This window comes from Hylobates moloch, unplaced genomic scaffold (assembly GCF_009828535.3).
Source record: "Hylobates moloch isolate HMO894 unplaced genomic scaffold, HMol_V3 SCAFFOLD_11, whole genome shotgun sequence".
Taxonomy (NCBI): Eukaryota; Metazoa; Chordata; class Mammalia; order Primates; family Hylobatidae; genus Hylobates; species Hylobates moloch.
In genome coordinates, this window is record NW_026652286.1 from 50,277,940 (window position 1) to 50,296,244 (window position 18,305).

Here is an 18,305-nt window from a genome sequence, read left to right on the forward strand (position 1 = left end):
GCTGTCTCTTGAGTCAAAGCCGGCATGGACAGGTCATCTCCTCACCCAGGGCTTAGCAGGCTAATTAGCAGGCTAATCCAGCCCTCCTGAGGGAGGCAGATTGCAGGTTCCAATCCTGCCTTGCCAAGGCCATGTTCCTCTCCCTCTCTGAGCCTCACTTTCCCCATTCCTGCCAGTGGGATAGCTCGCCTTGTCCTCCCTTCCCTGGCCTGATGGGGCCAGGTGAGGTGCAAGCCTCTAAAACCCTTTTATGTGAGTGCATCCCAGATATTGAGTGGGTTTGCTGGTGACCATGGTGACAGCTGTCCTCAGATTGCCTGCGTGGGAGTTGGGGCAGGTGGGCAGGGCTTGCTTGCTGTGGCCAGGCTACAGACTGAGCAGAGGCTGCCGGCTGGCCTTGGAGATCAGAGATCTCATGGAGCAGCTCTATTTGAACTGTCAGCTGCCAGGCTTATGTGGTATTAGGTAGAACAACATGAAATTGCCAACATTTGATCATTCGGTTTCATGTGGTTCAGTCTAATAGCATTTGTTCCCATGTTACAGAAAAGAGGCTCATGGGTATGATTTACTGAGGGTCACACAATGAGTCAGGGCTAGAATGCAGGACTCCTCATTCCTAGTCTGATACTCTTTCTACTCTTTCTGGTACTCTTTCTACTACCGGAGTCTTCCCTGTCCCCAGAACTCCATTTCTGCCTGCCCCCATGCCCTCTTGCTTCACACATGATGCCAATGCCTCATGGATTAGGGTTTCTTCTTGGCTGCCTGAGTACCAGGATTTCTTGGCATCATGGGTTGAAAGCATATGAAATCCACTAGCCATCCCAGGGGTCTGGGAGGATGGACTGTTTGTGTGAGGGAGGTTGGCCACAGCAACTGCCTTGTCACAGGCACTACCTAGAAAGGGGACCAGGGCTGAAGGGAGAGTTAAAAAAATTTTTTTTTCTTTTTTCTTTTTTGAAACAGGAACTCACTTTGTCACCTAGGCTGGAGTGCAGTGGCGTGATCTCAGCTCACTCCAACCTTTGCCCCCCAAGCTCAGATGATCCTCCTGTCTCAGCCCCAACTAGCTGGGACTGCAGGTGTGAGACACTGCGCCTGGCTAATTGATGTAATTTTTTTTTTTTTTTTGTAGAGATGGGGTTTTGCCATGTTGCCCAGGCTGGTCTCAACCTCCTGAGCTCAAGCCATCTGCCCACCTCGGCCTCCCAGAGTGCTAAGATTACAGACACGAACCACTGTGCCCAGCTGGGAGACCAGTTTTTGAAGACACTTTATAGGCCTTTTGAGATTATGCCTTGCAGGGCCACCCTTACAAACATTTCTGCCTCCCCCATCAGACTAGAAGCTCCTTCAAGGCAAGGACTTTGCTTCTGAAGCAACAGGAGTTGACATTTTCTGAGAACGTCCTTGTGCCCAGCTCAGAGAGCCTAAGTAACCTTTATGGGAACTAGAATGTATCTCAGATGAGCCGCATTCAAAGAGTCAAAAAAAAAAAAAAAAACAAAAAACCCCAGAATCGAACACATCATTTCCCTCATTTCCTCATTCAGGAAGCTTAGGGTGGACCCTGAACTTTGTCTTTTCTTTTTTTGAGACAGGGTCTCACTCTATTACTTAGGCTGGAGTGCAGTGGCATGATCTTGCCTTACTTTACCCTTGACCTCCTGGGCTCGCCACCACCCCTGGCTGGTCTTGAACTCCTGGGCTCAAGCGATCTGCCTGCCTTGGCCTCCCAAAGTGTTGGGACTACAGGCGTGAGCCACCGCGCCCGGCCGCATCTGAACTTGTAGCAGGTGCCCAGGTGCTTCTGAGGCATCCAGGCCAGGATTTGGGAACCACTGATGTCTGCCATGGTTACAACCTGTAACCAACAGTGAACTCTTAAGAGGCACACACTCTTGGCATGAGAGATGCTAGCCACAGACTAATAAGCCCTGGCCCTTTCCTGGTGGAGCTCGGCCTGGTGAGAGAGACAGATATTTAAACAAATGGGCCCTTTGCATCATAACGTGTAGCAATGGAGGTTAGGTCACAGCTGAGAACTAGAACAGAGCAGGGAGCTCACTGGGTCTAGTACATAGTTGGGGTTTCAGAATATCTGTGATTCTGAATAAAACTTTCCAGCTTATTATCCCAGAAATTTAAGGCTTGTCCACACTCTAGCTCCAGTTCTCAGGCATAAGAGTAGTTTTTACTGAGCCCATAAGTTTAAACACCTACTGTGTGCTGAGTCCTATATCAGATCCTGCCTAGATTGGGGTCATACATCAAAGCAAAGAAATGGTTCTGCGCTCCAGGAGAGGCATTAAGTGTTAGATGTTAAAAGAGCAAGCTGTGCCCATGTGAACCTGCATGAGAGGGCTCAAAGTGGGTTGGTGTGGGACAAAGGCTTCAGGAAACAGGCCAGGTGAAGGAGAAGGGCAGAAGGAAGGCTATTATGGCTCAGAGGAGTAAGGTAGAGATAACTCACACTGTACCCTGCATTTGCTCATCCAGCAAATGCCTGTGTGCTGGGCACTGTGCTAGGTGCTGGGGATACTGTGGTGAATAAAACCTGAAGCTGCCCTCAAGAACCATATACAGCATTGGAGGGGAGGCCGACCCCAATCAAGAAATAATGACAAGTGCTACGAAGGAGAAAGACAAGATGTTCTAATTTTTAATAAGAGAGATTGACCCAGGCAGGGAGATCAGGTGAGGCTTCCTTGATGAAGTGACTTTCAGCTGAGGTCTGCAGGGGGAGGGAAGAGCATACACAAAGGCCCAGGGGCAGAGGGCACATGGTGAGCCAAGGGTGACAGGCTGGTGTGGGCTGAGGCAGGCAGACCCCTAGGTGTGCAGAGCTGGAGCACGGAGATGAGATGCTATGCTTCGGTGGAGGGGACTGGGACCCATACCATGCCAGCACTAACTGATTCCAGCTGTAATGGAAGAGGCCACAGGTGATTGTAGGAATTAAGGGTGGGGGATGGATTCCGGCCTGGAGGACCAGGGCTAGTCTCACTGAGGACAGGTGCTTTAGATAGGATTTGAAGGAAAAGACGCTTGCTTGGTTGTGTGAGAGCATGGTGGTCGTGGGGGCCTCAGGAGATAAGGACGTGTCAGGCAGAAGGCACAGCACACACATGAAGTGGAGTCTAGCCGAGGAGTAGGGGAAGGAGCAGGGACTTGAGGCAGAAAGAGTGTGAGGCATTCTGGGACCTCTGTCGGTTCTCCCTTGGGGCCTCTCGCCCTTTCTCCACAGAGGTGTGATTTTTTGTGTGTGCCCCATCTCATCTCCCCCATGGACATGACTTGGCTGAGACTCTGGACAGCAGCTTCTAGATCCTGCTCTTACCTGCCTTGAGAGTGGACAGGGTCACCAGGGAGGTCTGGGGAGAGAGGAGCAAAGGGGTAAGGATGGGGAGGAGGCTCACGTAGCCTTTGTGCGATTAAAGGCGCTTAGCAACCATAGCTACAAGTCCCTGGGGTTAATTTATTTTGAGACAGGGTCTCTGTTGCTCAGGCTGGAGTGCAGTGGGATGATCTCCACTCGCTGCAGCCTCGAACTCCCAGGCCCAAGCGAGCCTCCCACTTCAGCCTCCAGAGTAGCTGGCATTACAGGTGTGTGTCACCACTCCTGGGTAATGTTTGTATTTTTTGTAGAGACGGGCCTCGCTGTTGCTGAGGCTGGTCTTGAACTCCTGGGCTCCAGGGATCCTGCTGCTTGGGCCTCCCAAAATGCTGGGATTACAGGTGTGAGCCATCACGCAGGCCCCTGGCGTTTATTATGTGCCAAGTGTTGTGCTTTACTTCATCAGGATAGCTCGCAGTGAAATGACGCCCTTGCCCCATTTCACAGATGAGAAAACTGAGGCCCAGAAAGTTTGAGTTGCTTGCCCTAAGTCTCAGCACTCGGGGACTGCACTGAGAACTCTTGAGCCCCGCGGTTGTCGGGCTGTGACCTCGCTCCCTGTCCTCCGCAGCGCGGGCGCCATGGACAAGATCTTGGAGGCGGTGGTGACGTCGTCATACCCGGTCAGCGTGAAGCAGGGGCTGGTTCGGCGCGTACTGGAGGCGGCGCGGCAGCCGCTGGAGCGTGAGCAGTGCCTGGCGCTGCTGGCGCTGGGCGCGCGCCTCTACGTGGGCGGCGCGGAGGAGCTGCCGCGCCGCGTGGGCTGCCAGCTGCTGCACGTGGCCGGCCGCCACCACCCCGACGTCTTCGCCGAGTTCTTCAGCGCGCGCCGCGTGCTGCGCCTGCTGCAGGGTGGCGCCGGCCCCCCGGGCCCCCGCGCGCTTGCCTGCGTGCAGCTGGGTCTGCAGCTGCTGCCCGAGGGGCCTGCGGCCGACGAGGTGTTCGCGCTGCTGCGGCGCGAGGTGCTGCGCACGGTGTGCGAGCGCCCGGGGCCCGCGGCCTGCGCGCAGGTGGCACGGCTGCTGGCTCGCCACCCGCGCTGTGTGCCCGACGGACCCCACCGCCTGCTCTTCTGCCAGCAGCTGGTGCGTTGCCTCGGCCGCTTCCGCTGCCCAGCCGAAGGCGAGGAGGGCGCCGTGGAGTTCCTGGAGCAGGCCCAGCAGGTGAGCGGGCTCCTGGCACAGCTGTGGCGCGCACAGCCCGCCGCCATCCTGCCCTGCCTCAAAGAGCTGTTCGCAGTCATCTCCTGCACAGGTGCGTGTGCGGCCGGGGCAGGAGCGCGGGCATGCAGAGGTCCTGGGTGGGCGCTTGGGCAGGTGGCTGTACGTGTGGATTTCTGCATGCGGGCGCCCGTGTGGCACGAGCGTGCCAGGCGGCGAATGCTCAGGTGGAGGGCTGCAGCCTGCCTTCATATAGGTGGCACAACTGTCTAGAGCACCTGCTGTGGGTCCTCTCCTGCAGTGGGTGTTGGAAACGCAGGGAGGAGCACGCTGGTGTGAGAAGGATACGGGTCAGCCTGGCCAGAGGGAGGAACGGGAAGTTGAGGAAGCCACAGGATTTGGGGCGGGGGCGGGGGAGGGGGGGGTCATTATGGTCTTCGGGTCAGGTGAGTTTGATAGAAGCTATCACTTTAGAGCCAGGAGTTGACAGATTGGTGGCACCTGGCAGCAGGGGCAAGGTTCCCTGGGCAGGCAGAGGTGAGGGTCTGGAGAGGTGATGGAATCTGCTATGCAGACTCAGAAACGTAAAATCTTGATCCTCCATTGACAACAGTGGAACTTAGACTGCAGTGCAAGTGAGTGAAAGCAGATGTGTGCCTTCCCTGGTGATGAGGCTCTCCAGGGGAAGGGAAGGGAATGCACCTGGCAGGGTGAAGATTTGAGGACAACAGACTTTGAGAAGGAAATGCTCTTTCTCATCTAGGCCTCTGTGTGGCTCCACTTGGAGTATCTCCTTCCTCCAGTCCACACAGCCCTCCCACCTTCTCTAGCGCCAGCGTTTCCCCTTCTAAAGGCCTTGCCCTTACACCCACTGTTGATCAGTGCTTCGTCTGTGCCCAGCACAGGAATAGCCCCAAGGCTGTGCTAGTGAAGGTTTGTTGAGTGAGTTTAGGTGGAACCAGAGACTTTGCTTGCTATAGGAGAGGAGGTGGTCTCTGCTGTGCTCTTCCTAGAGGCCCAGCCCGGTTTGTTGGCTCCTGCAGGGCATGGTGTGCTGGGAGAAGGGAGGGGCCTGCCTCCCTGCTAAGCTCAGCCCTGTCCCCTGTTCCAGAGGAGGAGCCACCATCTAGCGCCCTGGCCAGCGTGGTCCAGCACCTCCCATTGGAGCTCATGGATGGTGTTGTCCGGAACCTCAGCAATGATGACAGTGTGACAGACTCGCAGATGCTGACTGCCATTAGCAGGTGGGACGCTGAGGCTGAGGCATGATCAGGGCTGGGGCCCCTCCCTCTCTTCCTCTCAGAAGCACCTTCTCCTGGGTGGGACGCTGGGCTAGATTTGGAGTCAGAGGGCCCAGGCCCTCATGTGTGTTCCATCATCCATCCTTTCTTGAGACCTGCTCTGTGCCTTGCCTGGGGCTGGATGTGGGGGACACAGAGAGCCTGCCCTAGTGATGCTGTCAGGCCAGGTACCAGCAGTGTGACCCTGGACATGCCAGTGAGCTCTCAGCCTCAGTTTCCCCCTCTGTGAAAGCAGAGGTGGGTGGTGGCGTAAGAAGCTGTCAGGCGTCCTTGGGGTTGGGTAAGAGGGTGAGAGTGCTTCACGAGGTGCTTTCTGAGTGGGGCAAACATGAGAAGCAGAGTTTGGGTGCTTTTCAGCTCACAGAGTCTTTGCATATCCCCCACCTCATCTGAACGTCCTCCTCCCTGTGATCTAGACGCACCTGCCTGTCCAGTTGTCCCAGAATATGCCGCTCCCCTCCTCCCTGCAGGCCTTTGCCTATGCAGACCCCGTCCACCTGGCATGCCTCCCTCTGCCATTCTTTCCATCCCGTGTGCAGATCCACCGTCTCCATAGGGCCTTCCTGGATTCCTTGCCTTTAGTGGGTAAGAGTGTGGGCTCTTGAGGTAAGTTGCTGGAGGTCAAATTGCGCCTCTACTACTTCTTGCCCGTGTGACTTTGGACAAGTTACTCAACCTCTCTGTTTGAGTTTCCTCAACTGTAAAATGGAGTATAATCAAACCCATCATCTAGGGTTGTTGTGAGGATTAAATTGGGTAAAACAAGATAATACACGTAATGTGTCTAGAACTGTGCTGTGGGAGATGCCGTTATCATCATTGTTATGACTTTGCTCTCATGGCTCTGTCCCTTTCTAGCATAGTCCGCCGAGTCTAGGCTGTTTTCCTGAGCACTGACTGCATGGCAGCTGTGTGCTCAGCCCACACAGGCAGGCTGTGTTGTGGGGTCCAGAAGGGCTGATACATGTAAAGCTGATGGAATATCCTGCTCAGTGGTGAATACGACCTAAGTGTTAGCTGCTGTTATCTCCTTTAATCCATACAAGAACCCTCTGAGGGAGGTATTATCCCCATTTTACAGAGGAAGAAACTGAGGCCCAGAGCGGGGAAGTGGCTTGCTCTGGGTCACACAGCAAGGACTTTCTGGAGCCAGAGCTTCTGGCCCAGGGGCAGTGCCCTTCCAGGCAGAAGCAGCTGAAAGCCTTGTTCTGGCGCTGCAGCCCAGTGTGGAGGGGCGAGGCTTGGGGTGCCGAGAGGGCCTGGCTCCCTTCCTGGTGGGCTGGGAGCCTCAGTGTCTGGCAGGTGGCTATGCTGGGCCCGTGCATTTCCCAGCCATGTCTGGTTCAGCCCACAGACCCCGGGGCTGCCCTTTGCGGGCGTGAGTCAATGTGGGAACCCAGGACATTACGAATGGCCCCTGGGCTGCCCTCACCCCAGCATTTTGGGTGTCCCTTGTCCCTGTGTCACTGTCACTCCCTTCACCAGGATGATTGACTGGGTGTCCTGGCCCCTGGGGAAGAACATTGACAAGTGGATCATTGCACTGCTGAAGGGCCTGGCCGCTGTTAAGAAGTTCAGCATCTTGATCGAGGTTTCGCTCACCAAAATTGAGAAGGTTGGTGCCCCTGTCCTAGCCCAGACTTACAGCCTTTTGCACCAGGCTCTTGCCAGGGGCGGTGCAGGTCTGGGAGGTCAGAGCATTGGGCCTCCGCACCAAGCTCGCTGTGTGACTTGGGCGAATTCACTGCCCCTCTCTGGGCCTCAGATTCTCCCCATTAGTTTCCCTGACTACTCATCCAAGTATGTGTGTGTGACTTTTGGTCTGTCCATCCATTCCTCAGAAATCTATCTTGCTGTCCATCTCACCATCTGTCTGTCCATCTGGGTCTGTGAGCACCTTGGTGTTTATCCCTCTGCATGGGTTTGAACTCTAGGGTGTCTCTGAGCCCCCTCTCAGGCCTGTGATTGCACTTGGCCTCAGCAGCTCAAGCCCGGGGACTCCTGACCAAGGACTCTCTTCTAGGTTTTCTCTAAGCTGCTGTACCCCATCGTCCGGGGAGCTGCCTTGTCTGTGCTCAAGTACATGCTCCTGACCTTCCAGCACTCCCACGAAGCCTTCCACCTGGTAAGGGCCCTGCCTGCTGCCCCTGGTAAGGCCCCTGCCTGCTGCCCCTGGTAAGGGTCCTGCCTGCTGCCCCTGGTAAGGGTCCTGCCTGCTGCCCCTGGGCTCTTGGGTCAGGTCACTTGGCTGAGGCCAAGCAGCTGGATCGTGGGCTCTGGCCTCCCTTTGGCTGTGAGGCGAGGAGTAGTCATCCTATTTCGCAGATGAAGAAACTGAGGCAGGGTGTCTTAGATCATATTGTTGGGAAAAGGAGTCACCTGCCTGCAGAGCTCAGAGCCCCATCTGGGTCAGGGGACAGTGGTCAGGTGGGCAAGCCTCCCTACCTCGGAGAGTGCTGCGTGCTGTCAGCAGGGACCAGAGCTCCGTGTCTCGGGTGGGTTGGTGCTGATCCTGACCCAGCTCTGCACCCACAGCTCCTCCCTCACATCCCCCGCATGGTGGCTTCTCTGGTCAAGGAGGACTCGAACTCGGGGACCAGCTGCCTGGAGCAGCTGGCGGAGCTGGTCCACTGCATGGTGTTCCGGTTCCCGGGCTTCCCGGATCTGTATGAGCCTGTCATGGAGGCCATCAAGGTGAGTGACAGTCCCCTACTTGGGCCTTGCCCCACTCTGACAAAGGTACCAGTGTGGGCCTTCCCATGGGCCATACCATGGCTTGGTGGCAGTCCCCGTCGTTTGGTGCCTGGCTGTCTCCCATCACCTCCGCAGGTCCATCATGTGCCTCAGGCACACACTGAGCCACCCACGTTCCCCAAGTGGGCGGGGCTGCCTCATGGCTGCTCTGGGCTTTTGCACACACTGTGCTCTCTAACCGTAAACCCTTCTCTGTCAGTGTAGTGTGGAAATTAAAACACTTTCTCTTTCTCTGCTCTGCCTGGACAGCTCCTGCTTACCTTGTAAGTCTCTGTTCTAGTGTTACTTCCCTCAGGATGCTTTTCCTGATCACTCTCAGTACTCCCGTGCCCTCCACCAGGCTGGGCTAGGGCCTCGCTGGGCTCCCACAGTCTTGGTACATCCCTCTGTCACATGTTGTCACTGTCTGTCTGCCTCCCTTGCCAGACTGTGAGCACTCCAGACCAGGGATAATTTACAGTCGTTCACATGCCTTTACTGATGTCCTGCTCTGCACCAAGGCTAGGCTGGGAACTGAGGGCATGGGCATGAAGCAAATGGAGTCTCCTTCATTGAGGGGATCGCAGCCTAGTGAGGGTGACAGACTTGGATACAAGAAACTCTGGTCGGAGCAGCTTTTGAAAATGTCTACAAGGTTTAGCTTGAGAGCAGTGAGAAACCAGAGGAAGGAAAGATCTTCTCCAGTTAGAGAAGACAGATGAGGCCTCTAAGAAGAAAGAGTTTCTTAGAGGCCTCATCAAGCTGGGCTTGACAGGTTGCTAGGATCTGACAATGACTGACATCTGTGGCTACTGCTACACTTGACATTGTTTTCCTGTATGTTTTGTCTTCCGATGCTCACAAGAAACCTACAAAGATGATATGGTTCATTTCAATCTCATAGATGAGGAAAGGGAGACTTGGAGAAGTTTGGTGACTTGTGCAAAGTCACAGAGGTAGTGAGACATGTAGCTGGAGTCTGGATGGCAGAGCCCTTTCCCATTGCCTGATAGAGAAGGCAGGTTAGGTGGGGTGAAGGGGGTCTAGGTAGGTGGCCCTTGCGGAACCTTTGATCTGATTTTCACATCTGCAGCACAGCAGACGAGATAACCTGAAAAGTGTCCTGCTACAAAACAGCTAGAAATGCTTGTTAAAATGCAACAAACATCACTTTAAGTACATAGCTGAGCTTGCAAGAAAGTAAGGGGGAGTCCCCAGGGGCCAAAAAGGAAGAGAGAACTGAATTTCAGAGTGGTAGGTGAGAAACAATGCTCTTTTTCCTCTGGGGTGAGGCAGGTGCGTGGCTGAGATGGCCAATCTCAGTCACAAAGGGGCTTGGGTTGGTAGGGACAGGAGGTCAGACTTAGGGCCCATCCCCAGCAGGGAGTTAGCACTAAGAAGCCCACTAAAAGCCAGGACCCAAGAAAGGTTGTAACATTAGCAAAAGAATGGTCTAGGAAAAAATATGCACATGGTCTGGTCTCTGGATTGGGGGAAAAATGTAATTGGTGGCCTGCTCTCATGTGGATTCAGGGGTTCAAATTCATATCATTTTGGGGGTTGTGGCCCTTCCCCACATTAAAAGTAGTCATAAACTTGTAGTACCCAAGGGTAACGTGGTAGAAAGACATAAATCAGGCCATAAAGGTAAAGTTCTACTGAAAATGACTTTATAGTCCCAAAATTATAAAACACACAAAGGAACAATCCTGCATGAATGACAGTTGGTAGATACAACAAACAAAACTTCCGTTATTTACTTGGATCTTCTCAGTTTTTCAAACTTAACACGAGAGAGGACTTTTTGATAATCAGAGCTGACTTACAATGGAAGGGGCTGCCATGATAGGTCATGAGCCCCCGACAGTGGAGGTGGATGAGGAGGACTTTCCTGTGTCAGATGTGTTGCCCAAGGCTTTCTACATCGAAAGGGAGGAAGGAGGAAAGCTTGGAGATTCTGTGGCTGGGTCTGTCTGTTTCCTGCTAGACTGTGAGCTCCTGTGGGCAGGAACCCTGTCCTTTTGATCTTTGTGCCTAGTGGATGTCTGTGAGCAAATGAGTGGGTTATTGTTTGAGCAGCACCGTAGGAGAATGCTGTTAATGAAGGTACAGGCAGAGAGGAGGGACCCTGCCCTGGGCACTGAGGAAAACCCATGATGAGTGAGATGCAGGCTTTGCACAGTAGGGGCCCACGGATTGTCTGATCCAGGGGACAAGGGGAGTCTGCACATACCTGTACCAGTAGGGGCAGGGAGTTAGGCTTTATAAGATGATACAGTCCTTCTCAAGGACCCCACGCCTTGAGAAGATCCTGGGAAGCTTCATAGAGAAAGGGATACAGGAGTTTGATCTCACTGGACGGGGACTGGAAAAGGACACTCTGGAGGCATCGGAGGGAGAGGCATGGAAGTGGGAATGTGTGAGGTTAGTTTGGTGGTAGTGCGTGAGGGGGAAGGGAGATCAGAAAAATCAGCAGAGCAGTGCCTTGAAAACTAGGTTGCACCACTCGGCTAGATCTGGGCTTCTCGAACGTTTCCACCCAAGTACTTGATGTCAGAGAGGGGAACTCACCCAAAGTAGCCTGACATGAGCTCTGAGTTTGTCTACAACCCCACTTTATCTCAAAGACTCAAATATGTATGTTGTAATTATAAACATGTTTACATGTTTTAATATTACATATTTTTTTTTTTTTTGAGACGGAGTCTTGCTCTGTCGCCCAGGCTGGAGTGCAGTGGCGTGATCTCAGCTCATTGCAAGCTCTGCCTCCCAGGTTCACGCCATTCTCCTGCCTCAGCCTCACTCCATTCTCCTGCCTCAGCCTCACGCCAGAGTAGCTGGGACTACAGGCACCCACCACCATGCCTGGCTAATTTTTTGTATTTTTAGTAGAGATGGGGTTTCACCGTGTTAGCCAGGATGGTCTCGATGTTCTGATCTCGTGATCCACCCACCTCAGCCTCCCAAAGTACTGGGATTACAGGTGTGAGCCACCGCACCCGGCCCATATTTTTCTTTGAATGTTAGAAAAGATGGCTTCACACTTGTTCTGTGGCTTCGAACACTCCTTGGTGCAAGCCAGTTTGAGAGGCGAGGCAGCAATTTATAGGCTTTTACTGCTTATAAAATTGTTTCGCATGGGTTCTATGAGTATATCCTTTTGTACATATGCCTTTGTAAATAAGTTCTGGAGAGTTCTCTGACTTAGGCAGATGTATCAGGTTGTGGCAGTTTCTCTGGGACCTGTGGTACTTGCCAAGGGAGCCATCACACGTCAGTTTCTAGTAACATTATTAGGTTCTTAAGTTATTTTGAAGTTTTTATTTTCCTGAGTACAAAGTTACCTTCTTTGGGAATAATGGCATTTGATTTTGTTCCTAGCATGGATATTTTTGCAGCTTCTCTGCATGTGCACGGATGTGTGGGGTTCTGTCTGCCTTTTTGCCTCTATTTGTTCATGTTGTGGGGTGGAGGGGCAGGCGAGGAGGGCATTAGATAGGGCATCATGAAAAGAAAAAAGAAGGGACGAAGAAGATACTGAGCCTGTGTCTTATCTGTCTTCCCGCTGGCATCTCCTTGGTTATGTGTGTGTTTTTTAAATCATCTGTGAGAAGTGACTGACTGCTCTGATAAATTATCCGATAAATGATCCTGGGAGGTGAATGAGCAAAAGTGTTAAACCCCACTGGGTGAGCAAGACCTTCTGTGGGAGCCACAGGATGTGCACTGGGGAGACGAGGGCTTTGGATGCCGAGCTGTTTTGAAGCTCTGTGGAGCCTTGGAGAAATCTAAGGCATTGTGACCAGGATCTGGAAATAAGAACAGGACTAGAGGAGCTGTTATGAATGTTGCTAAACTCTTAAGTAGCAGGATGTGGTGCTTAGATGTTGCTCTTTGGAAGATACCTCTAGCATCGTTAGAACTAGTGCTCAGTGGTATTCTTAGGTGCAGCTCTTTGACGTGACACAGATAATGAGTGGGAAGCATGCCAAGGACCAAGACCCATACCTCAGACCCCAGGGATTCGCCCACTGTCCTGACTGTAGGGTCAAGTTTTGGGGAGGTGACTCTCTTCTCTTGAAAGCTGATTCTGCAAATCTAAAAGTAAAAGGTGGACATGGGCACATCATTGTGTGCCCACACCATGAAAACGTAGGATGCCAAACTGACACAAGGTAGGCGTATCATCCCTTGACAGATGAGGAAACTGAATCAGAGAGCCTCGCCACCACCAGACAGCTAGTATGGACCAGAGTTGGGGCTGGCACTGACATCCTGACATTACTGGATTTGGCCTGTGGGCCAGGGTTGTCATTGCCTGAGCTCTTTTATAGAACATGCATATTCTTCAGTTACTGACAGCGACCCTGGACAATTATTTTCTCTGTCTGAATCTTCATTTTTTTCATCTATAAAATGGGAATTATGCCACCTTAAGGCAGTCATGACCTGAAAGACCATGGAGGCAGCCCATATGTCACCTTGAAAGGGTTTGGAAGCAGGGGACTGTTCACACACACCCCAGAACATCTGATGGGGGGGGTGTGCCTGGGAGGCCTTGGGGTTGGCTGTATCTGAGAAGGCCTCCCAGAAGAGGTGGTATTTTTTTGAGCTGACCTTGGTGCCCACCATCCTGCCTGCCTGCTTATTCCCTCCTCAGGACCTCCACGTTCCTAATGAGGACCGCATCAAGCAGCTGCTGGGGCAGGATGCCTGGACTTCGCAGAAGAGCGAGCTGGCGGGTTTCTATCCCCGGCTCATGGCCAAGTCAGACACGGGCAAGATTGGTCTCATCAACTTGGGCAACACATGCTATGTCAACAGCATCCTTCAGGCCTTATTCATGGCGTCTGAGTAGGTGCTGCTTTGGAATTCCCCGTCTGCCCTTGCTTCTCTCCTCTGGGCTCCCTGATGACAGGTGGAAAGGGGCAGGGGTTGGAGAGGGTGGGCCTTGCTTTGCATTGCCAGCATGATTTCCTGAGGTCTGTGGGGACAGAGAGCCTCAGGCCATTGCCAAGGCAGGTCAGGACTGGATGGGAACTCAAGAAGGGGCTTAAGGGGCTGGGCAGCACTGGGAAGGGGGGTCTGCTCTGGGTTGGCTGACATCACTGACTTTTCTCCTAGAGTCCGAGGGGGTGGATTTTGTCTTCCAGAGTAGAACTCCCACCCATCCTGGTATTAGACATATCTCTCTTTGAAAATGAAACAAACACAATCTTTATAGTCTATGGCCACCTATCTACCTTATGGCTTACTTAAAAGATCAAAGTTTCAGCTTTTATTCAGTGAAAATAAGCTTTGATGCTGGCTTACCATATGTCCTCAAGTCAGTTTCTTTTCTCTGAGCATCAGGTTCAGTGGGAGGAGATTGGAGCTGATCTCCAAGTCTTTCTGAGGTGCTGCCGGGTGCACATTCTTCTCAAAACGCCTGGTGAAGGACTAGTTTTGTTTTTCTTTTCTAATTTCCAGTCTGCTGCAGAATATTACTTTTGGAAAATATAACAAAACGACTTACTAGAAAAACGGTCACATGCTTGTATGGTTGTTGTGATGTTAAGATGCTGTACGTTTCTAAGTGCTCACTCAACTTCTGAACTTACCTTGTTCTGAGACCGGCCAAGTGGCCCACACTTTGCCTAGGGCTCTTCCGTGCAGTGGGCTGAGTTTGGAGAGTGCATGGCCAATCTGCCCAGAGCTGCTTGTGAGAACAGGAGATAAGCTGGGGCCTGGGAATTAGCTTGTTCCGGAGAATGTTTGTGTAGGGAGGGGAGCTATCTCCTATAGGATCAGACCCTTCCCACTAGGAGCCAGTCCACCCATCCCTAAAGGGTCCTCTTCGTTTAGCGTATTCCTCACATTGACCTCTGCCTCCCTCATTGGAAGGCAGGGGAACAGCTTGAGGTGGCTCTAGGGGCAGCGGCCAGGGCCCTGACAGGGGCTGTAGGAATGGATTGGAGGGCCCACGTCAGAGCAGAGCCTGCTGCTCTGGAGGTGGATGAATCCCTTTCCCCAAGGAAGCAGCTAAGAAGGGTGTGCGAGGGGCTTCTGCGGCTGGGATGATATTGGCTTGGATCCTGTGGCATGTCCTAACCCTAGAATCCTGGGACCACAGGACCTTACGACATTTGAATCTTTGAGTTCTAAAGTTAGGTCTCAGAGCTGGAAGGGGGCTACAGGAGTCACCTTTGTACCCTTCATTGTCCAAAACATGTCTATTGCTGTGTTCCTGACCTCAGATACCCCAGCCTGAGTTGTTCACCTGCTCCTCCTCCCCAGCCCCTGGCTTCTGGCTCCGTCTTGGGGCAGAAATATCTGTTCTGCCTTTGGCCTAGAGGCTCTGGGCTGCCTGTGACATGGTTGACTAGAGACTCCTTGGGGGCCCATGGCTTACCCTGGGTGTCCCTGCTTTGTTTTGAAGCTTCAGACACTGTGTGCTCCGCTTGACTGAGAACAACTCACAGCCCTTGATGACCAAGCTGCAGTGGCTCTTTGGCTTCCTAGAACACAGCCAGGTGAGTGTAGGGGGAGTCCGAGGGGAGTGGAGAGGCAGCTCTGGTCAGGCCCCGACATGGACACCTTTCCCTTCCCCAGGACCTGCCTGCATCTGGCTTTATCTCCCATGTCAGTTGCTGAGCCCCTGGCCAGGCTGGCATATGGAGCTGATTTAGTGCCCTGCTGGGGCAGGAGAAGGCGGGCCCCCTTGAGCCCTGTTCGGTATTGTGCTGCCCAGTCTCTCCCTTCGGCAATTCAGTCCGTCCGTCGCATTATGGTGTTGCCATAGTCCATTTTATGCTGCTAAAACCAAATACTCGAGGCTTGGTGATTTATGAAGAAATTTATTTCTCAGTTTTGGAAGCTGGGAGGCCCAAGATCGAGGGGCTGTCTGGTGAGGGCCTTCTTGCTGCATTACAATGTGATAGAAGGCATCACAGGGTGTGAGAGCATGCATGAGAGAAGGGAAAGCGGGGTGAACTCATCCTTTTATCAGGAACCTGCTCCTGTCTCAATTTGTGGCTGCTGGGGAAAGCAGACAGCCTATGATAAGAAATTAATACATTCCTGAGGGCAGAATGCTGAGGGACCTCATCCTCTCTTGAAGGTCCCATCTCTCAACACTGCTGCACTGGGGATTATGTTTCCAACACATGCTTTCTGGAGGACACAGTCACACCACAGCATGTTGCTTCATTCTGCTGTCATTTTTGAGTACCCACATGGCCAGGCAGCCTGAGAGCTGTTGAGGGTACAGAGGTGAACAGAACAAACACCATCTCTGCCCTCATGGAGCCTAAAGCCCTTGGCCAGGGATTATGCAAGGCTCTGTGTGGGGGCACAGAGATGAGTAATCCCTCCCTGGCTCATGGAGGGAAGGGAAAGGTCAGTGAGGGAGGGTTGGGAAGACGACATGGAAGAGGCAGCGCTGTATCTGGGACTCATCTTGACGGGAGAGAATGGCAGTGAGCGGAGGCAGGGAGAGAATGTTTGAGGTGTGCCAGGAAGAGCAGATTCCTAGAGGCTCGTTTATTTCTGTGAGCCCGATGCCCTGCTCAGCCCTGCTCAGAGGTGTGGACATGTGGGCTGGGATGGGTCAGGGACAATAGAAAGCAGGGAGGACCTCATGGAGGAGGCCAGGAAGTTTGAGGCTGAGGGTATGAGGTAGACCCTCAGGCCTAACCTGTGCAGAGCTGGCTGGTGAGTGGTCTCCTGCTCCTGACCCTGCCTTTCGCCTGCCTTGTCCTAGCGGCCTGCCATTTCCCCAGAGAACTTCCTCTCCGCATCCTGGACGCCCTGGTTCAGCCCTGGCACCCAGCAGGACTGCTCGGAGTATCTGAAGTACCTGCTGGATCGGTAAGGGGTCCAGGGCTACGCGAAGACTCCAGGTCTAGAGGGTCCCTGGGGGCAAGCCCAGTACCTCTGAGCTGTGTTGCAGCTTCCAGGGAATAAGTGTGCTGCCTCGAACATGTGGAGGGCTTGGAGAAGGGGTGTGCTGGAAGGGCAGGGACTGAGTGTGAGGGAAGTTTGGTAGATGCTGAGTGGAAGTGATCTCTGGGAGGTCATTGTGTACGTCTGCACACTGGGCCGTGCATCTTTGTCACTGCCATGCGAGCACATTATATAGCTCCAGCAAGTCTTTATGGAGGGCGTGTGGGTGAGTGTAGCAAGCGTGCTGTTGTGAGCATGTACGTGGATGTGTGAGCGTTTGGTGTGTGTGTATGTCTGTTGGTCTCAGTGTGTGGCTGTTGGGGAAGGTAAATGGGCATGGATAAGCTGAGTGCCCCGGAAGGGGACCCATATGTACATATAGCGACTCTGTGCTCTCTGCCCCAGGCTGCACGAAGAGGAGAAAACGGGCACAAGGATCTGCCAGAAACTCAAGCAGTCCAGCTCGCCCTCTCTGCCCGAGGAGCCCCCGGCCCCAAGTTCAACCTCTGTGGAAAAAATGTTTGGAGGCAAGATAGTGACTCGGATCTGCTGTCTGTGCTGCCTCAACGTCTCCTCCCGGGAGGAGGCCTTCACGGACCTGTCTCTTGCCTTTCCTCCTCCTGAGCGCTGTCGCCGCCGCCGCCTGGGCTCTGTGATGCGCCCTACAGAAGACATCACAGCCCGGGAGTTGCCCCCATCAACCGGTGCACAGGGGCTAGGCAGGGTGGGTCCTCGGAGGCAAAGGAAACACTGCATCACAGGGGACACCGCCCCCACCAGCTTGTACATTGAAGGCCTGGACTCCAAGGAAGCCGGTGGGCAGAGCAGTCAGGAGGAAAAAGTAGAGAGGGAGGAAGAAGGGAAGGAGGAGAGAACGGAGAAGGAAGAAGTAGGGGAGGAGGAGGAAAGCACCGGAGGGGAAGAAGAGAGGGAGAAAGAGGAGGAGGTGGAAGAGGAAGAAGAGAAAGTGGAGAAGGAGACAGAAAAGGAGGCTGAGCAGGAAAAGGAAGAAGACAGCCTGGGAGCGGGGACCCATCTGGATGCTGCCATCCCCTCCGGGGAGCAGACATGCGGCTCTGAGGGCTCCCGCTCCGTCCTGGACCTGGTCAACTACTTCCTGTCCCCCGAGAAGCTGACAGCAGAAAACCGCTACTACTGCGAGTCGTGTGCCTCCCTGCAGGATGCCGAGAAGGTAGTGGAGCTGAGCCAAGGGCCACGCTACCTGATCCTCACACTGCTGCGCTTCTCCTTCGACCTGCGCACCATGCGGCGCCGCAAGATCCTGGATGACGTCTCCATCCCCCTGCTGCTCCGCCTGCCACTGGCTGGTGGCCGTGGCCAGGCCTATGACCTCTGCAGTGTCGTGGTGCACTCTGGAGTGTCTTCGGAGAGTGGTCACTACTACTGCTATGCCCGTGAGGGCGCTGCCCGCCCTGCCCCTTCTCTGGGAACTGCTGATAGGCCAGAGCCCGAGAACCAGTGGTACCTGTTCAATGACACTCGGGTGTCCTTCTCTTCCTTTGAATCTGTCAGCAACGTCACCTCCTTCTTCCCCAAGGACACAGCCTATGTGCTGTTTTACCGGCAGCGGCCCAGGGAGGGGCCTGAGGCTGCGTCGGGCTCTTCTCGAGTCCGGACAGAGCCCACCCTGCACAAGGACTTGATGGAAGCCATTTCCAAAGACAACATCCTTTACCTGCAGGTGAGCTGAGCTGTGGGGCCTTTGATCTGATCTCCTGGTGGAGGGATTCCAGTCCCACTACTGGCTCAGATAAGTCATTTCCCCTC

General features: G+C 53.7%; 1 protein-coding gene across 6 annotated transcripts in view; it reads left to right on the forward strand.

Moving 5' to 3' along the window:
* The window catches only part of USP35 (ubiquitin specific peptidase 35), an 82,995-nt gene that overhangs the window by 3,430 nt on the left and 61,260 nt on the right, over positions 1–18,305 (forward strand). For all 6 annotated transcript variants that reach the window (XR_009215519.1, XM_058446261.1, XM_032167020.2 and 3 more), the window contains exons 2-10: positions 3,972–4,654; positions 5,672–5,804; positions 7,347–7,476; positions 7,885–7,986; positions 8,397–8,555; positions 13,255–13,448; positions 15,013–15,106; positions 16,336–16,442; positions 16,923–18,219. Coding sequence is in view for 5 of the 6 variants with exons in the window: in XM_058446261.1 (XP_058302244.1) it covers positions 3,982–4,654; positions 5,672–5,804; positions 7,347–7,476; positions 7,885–7,986; positions 8,397–8,555; positions 13,255–13,448; positions 15,013–15,106; positions 16,336–16,442; positions 16,923–18,219 (2,889 nt within the window). In the remaining variant the exon portion in view is untranslated. The remainder of the gene's footprint in view (positions 1–3,971; positions 4,655–5,671; positions 5,805–7,346; positions 7,477–7,884; positions 7,987–8,396; positions 8,556–13,254; positions 13,449–15,012; positions 15,107–16,335; positions 16,443–16,922; positions 18,220–18,305) is intronic.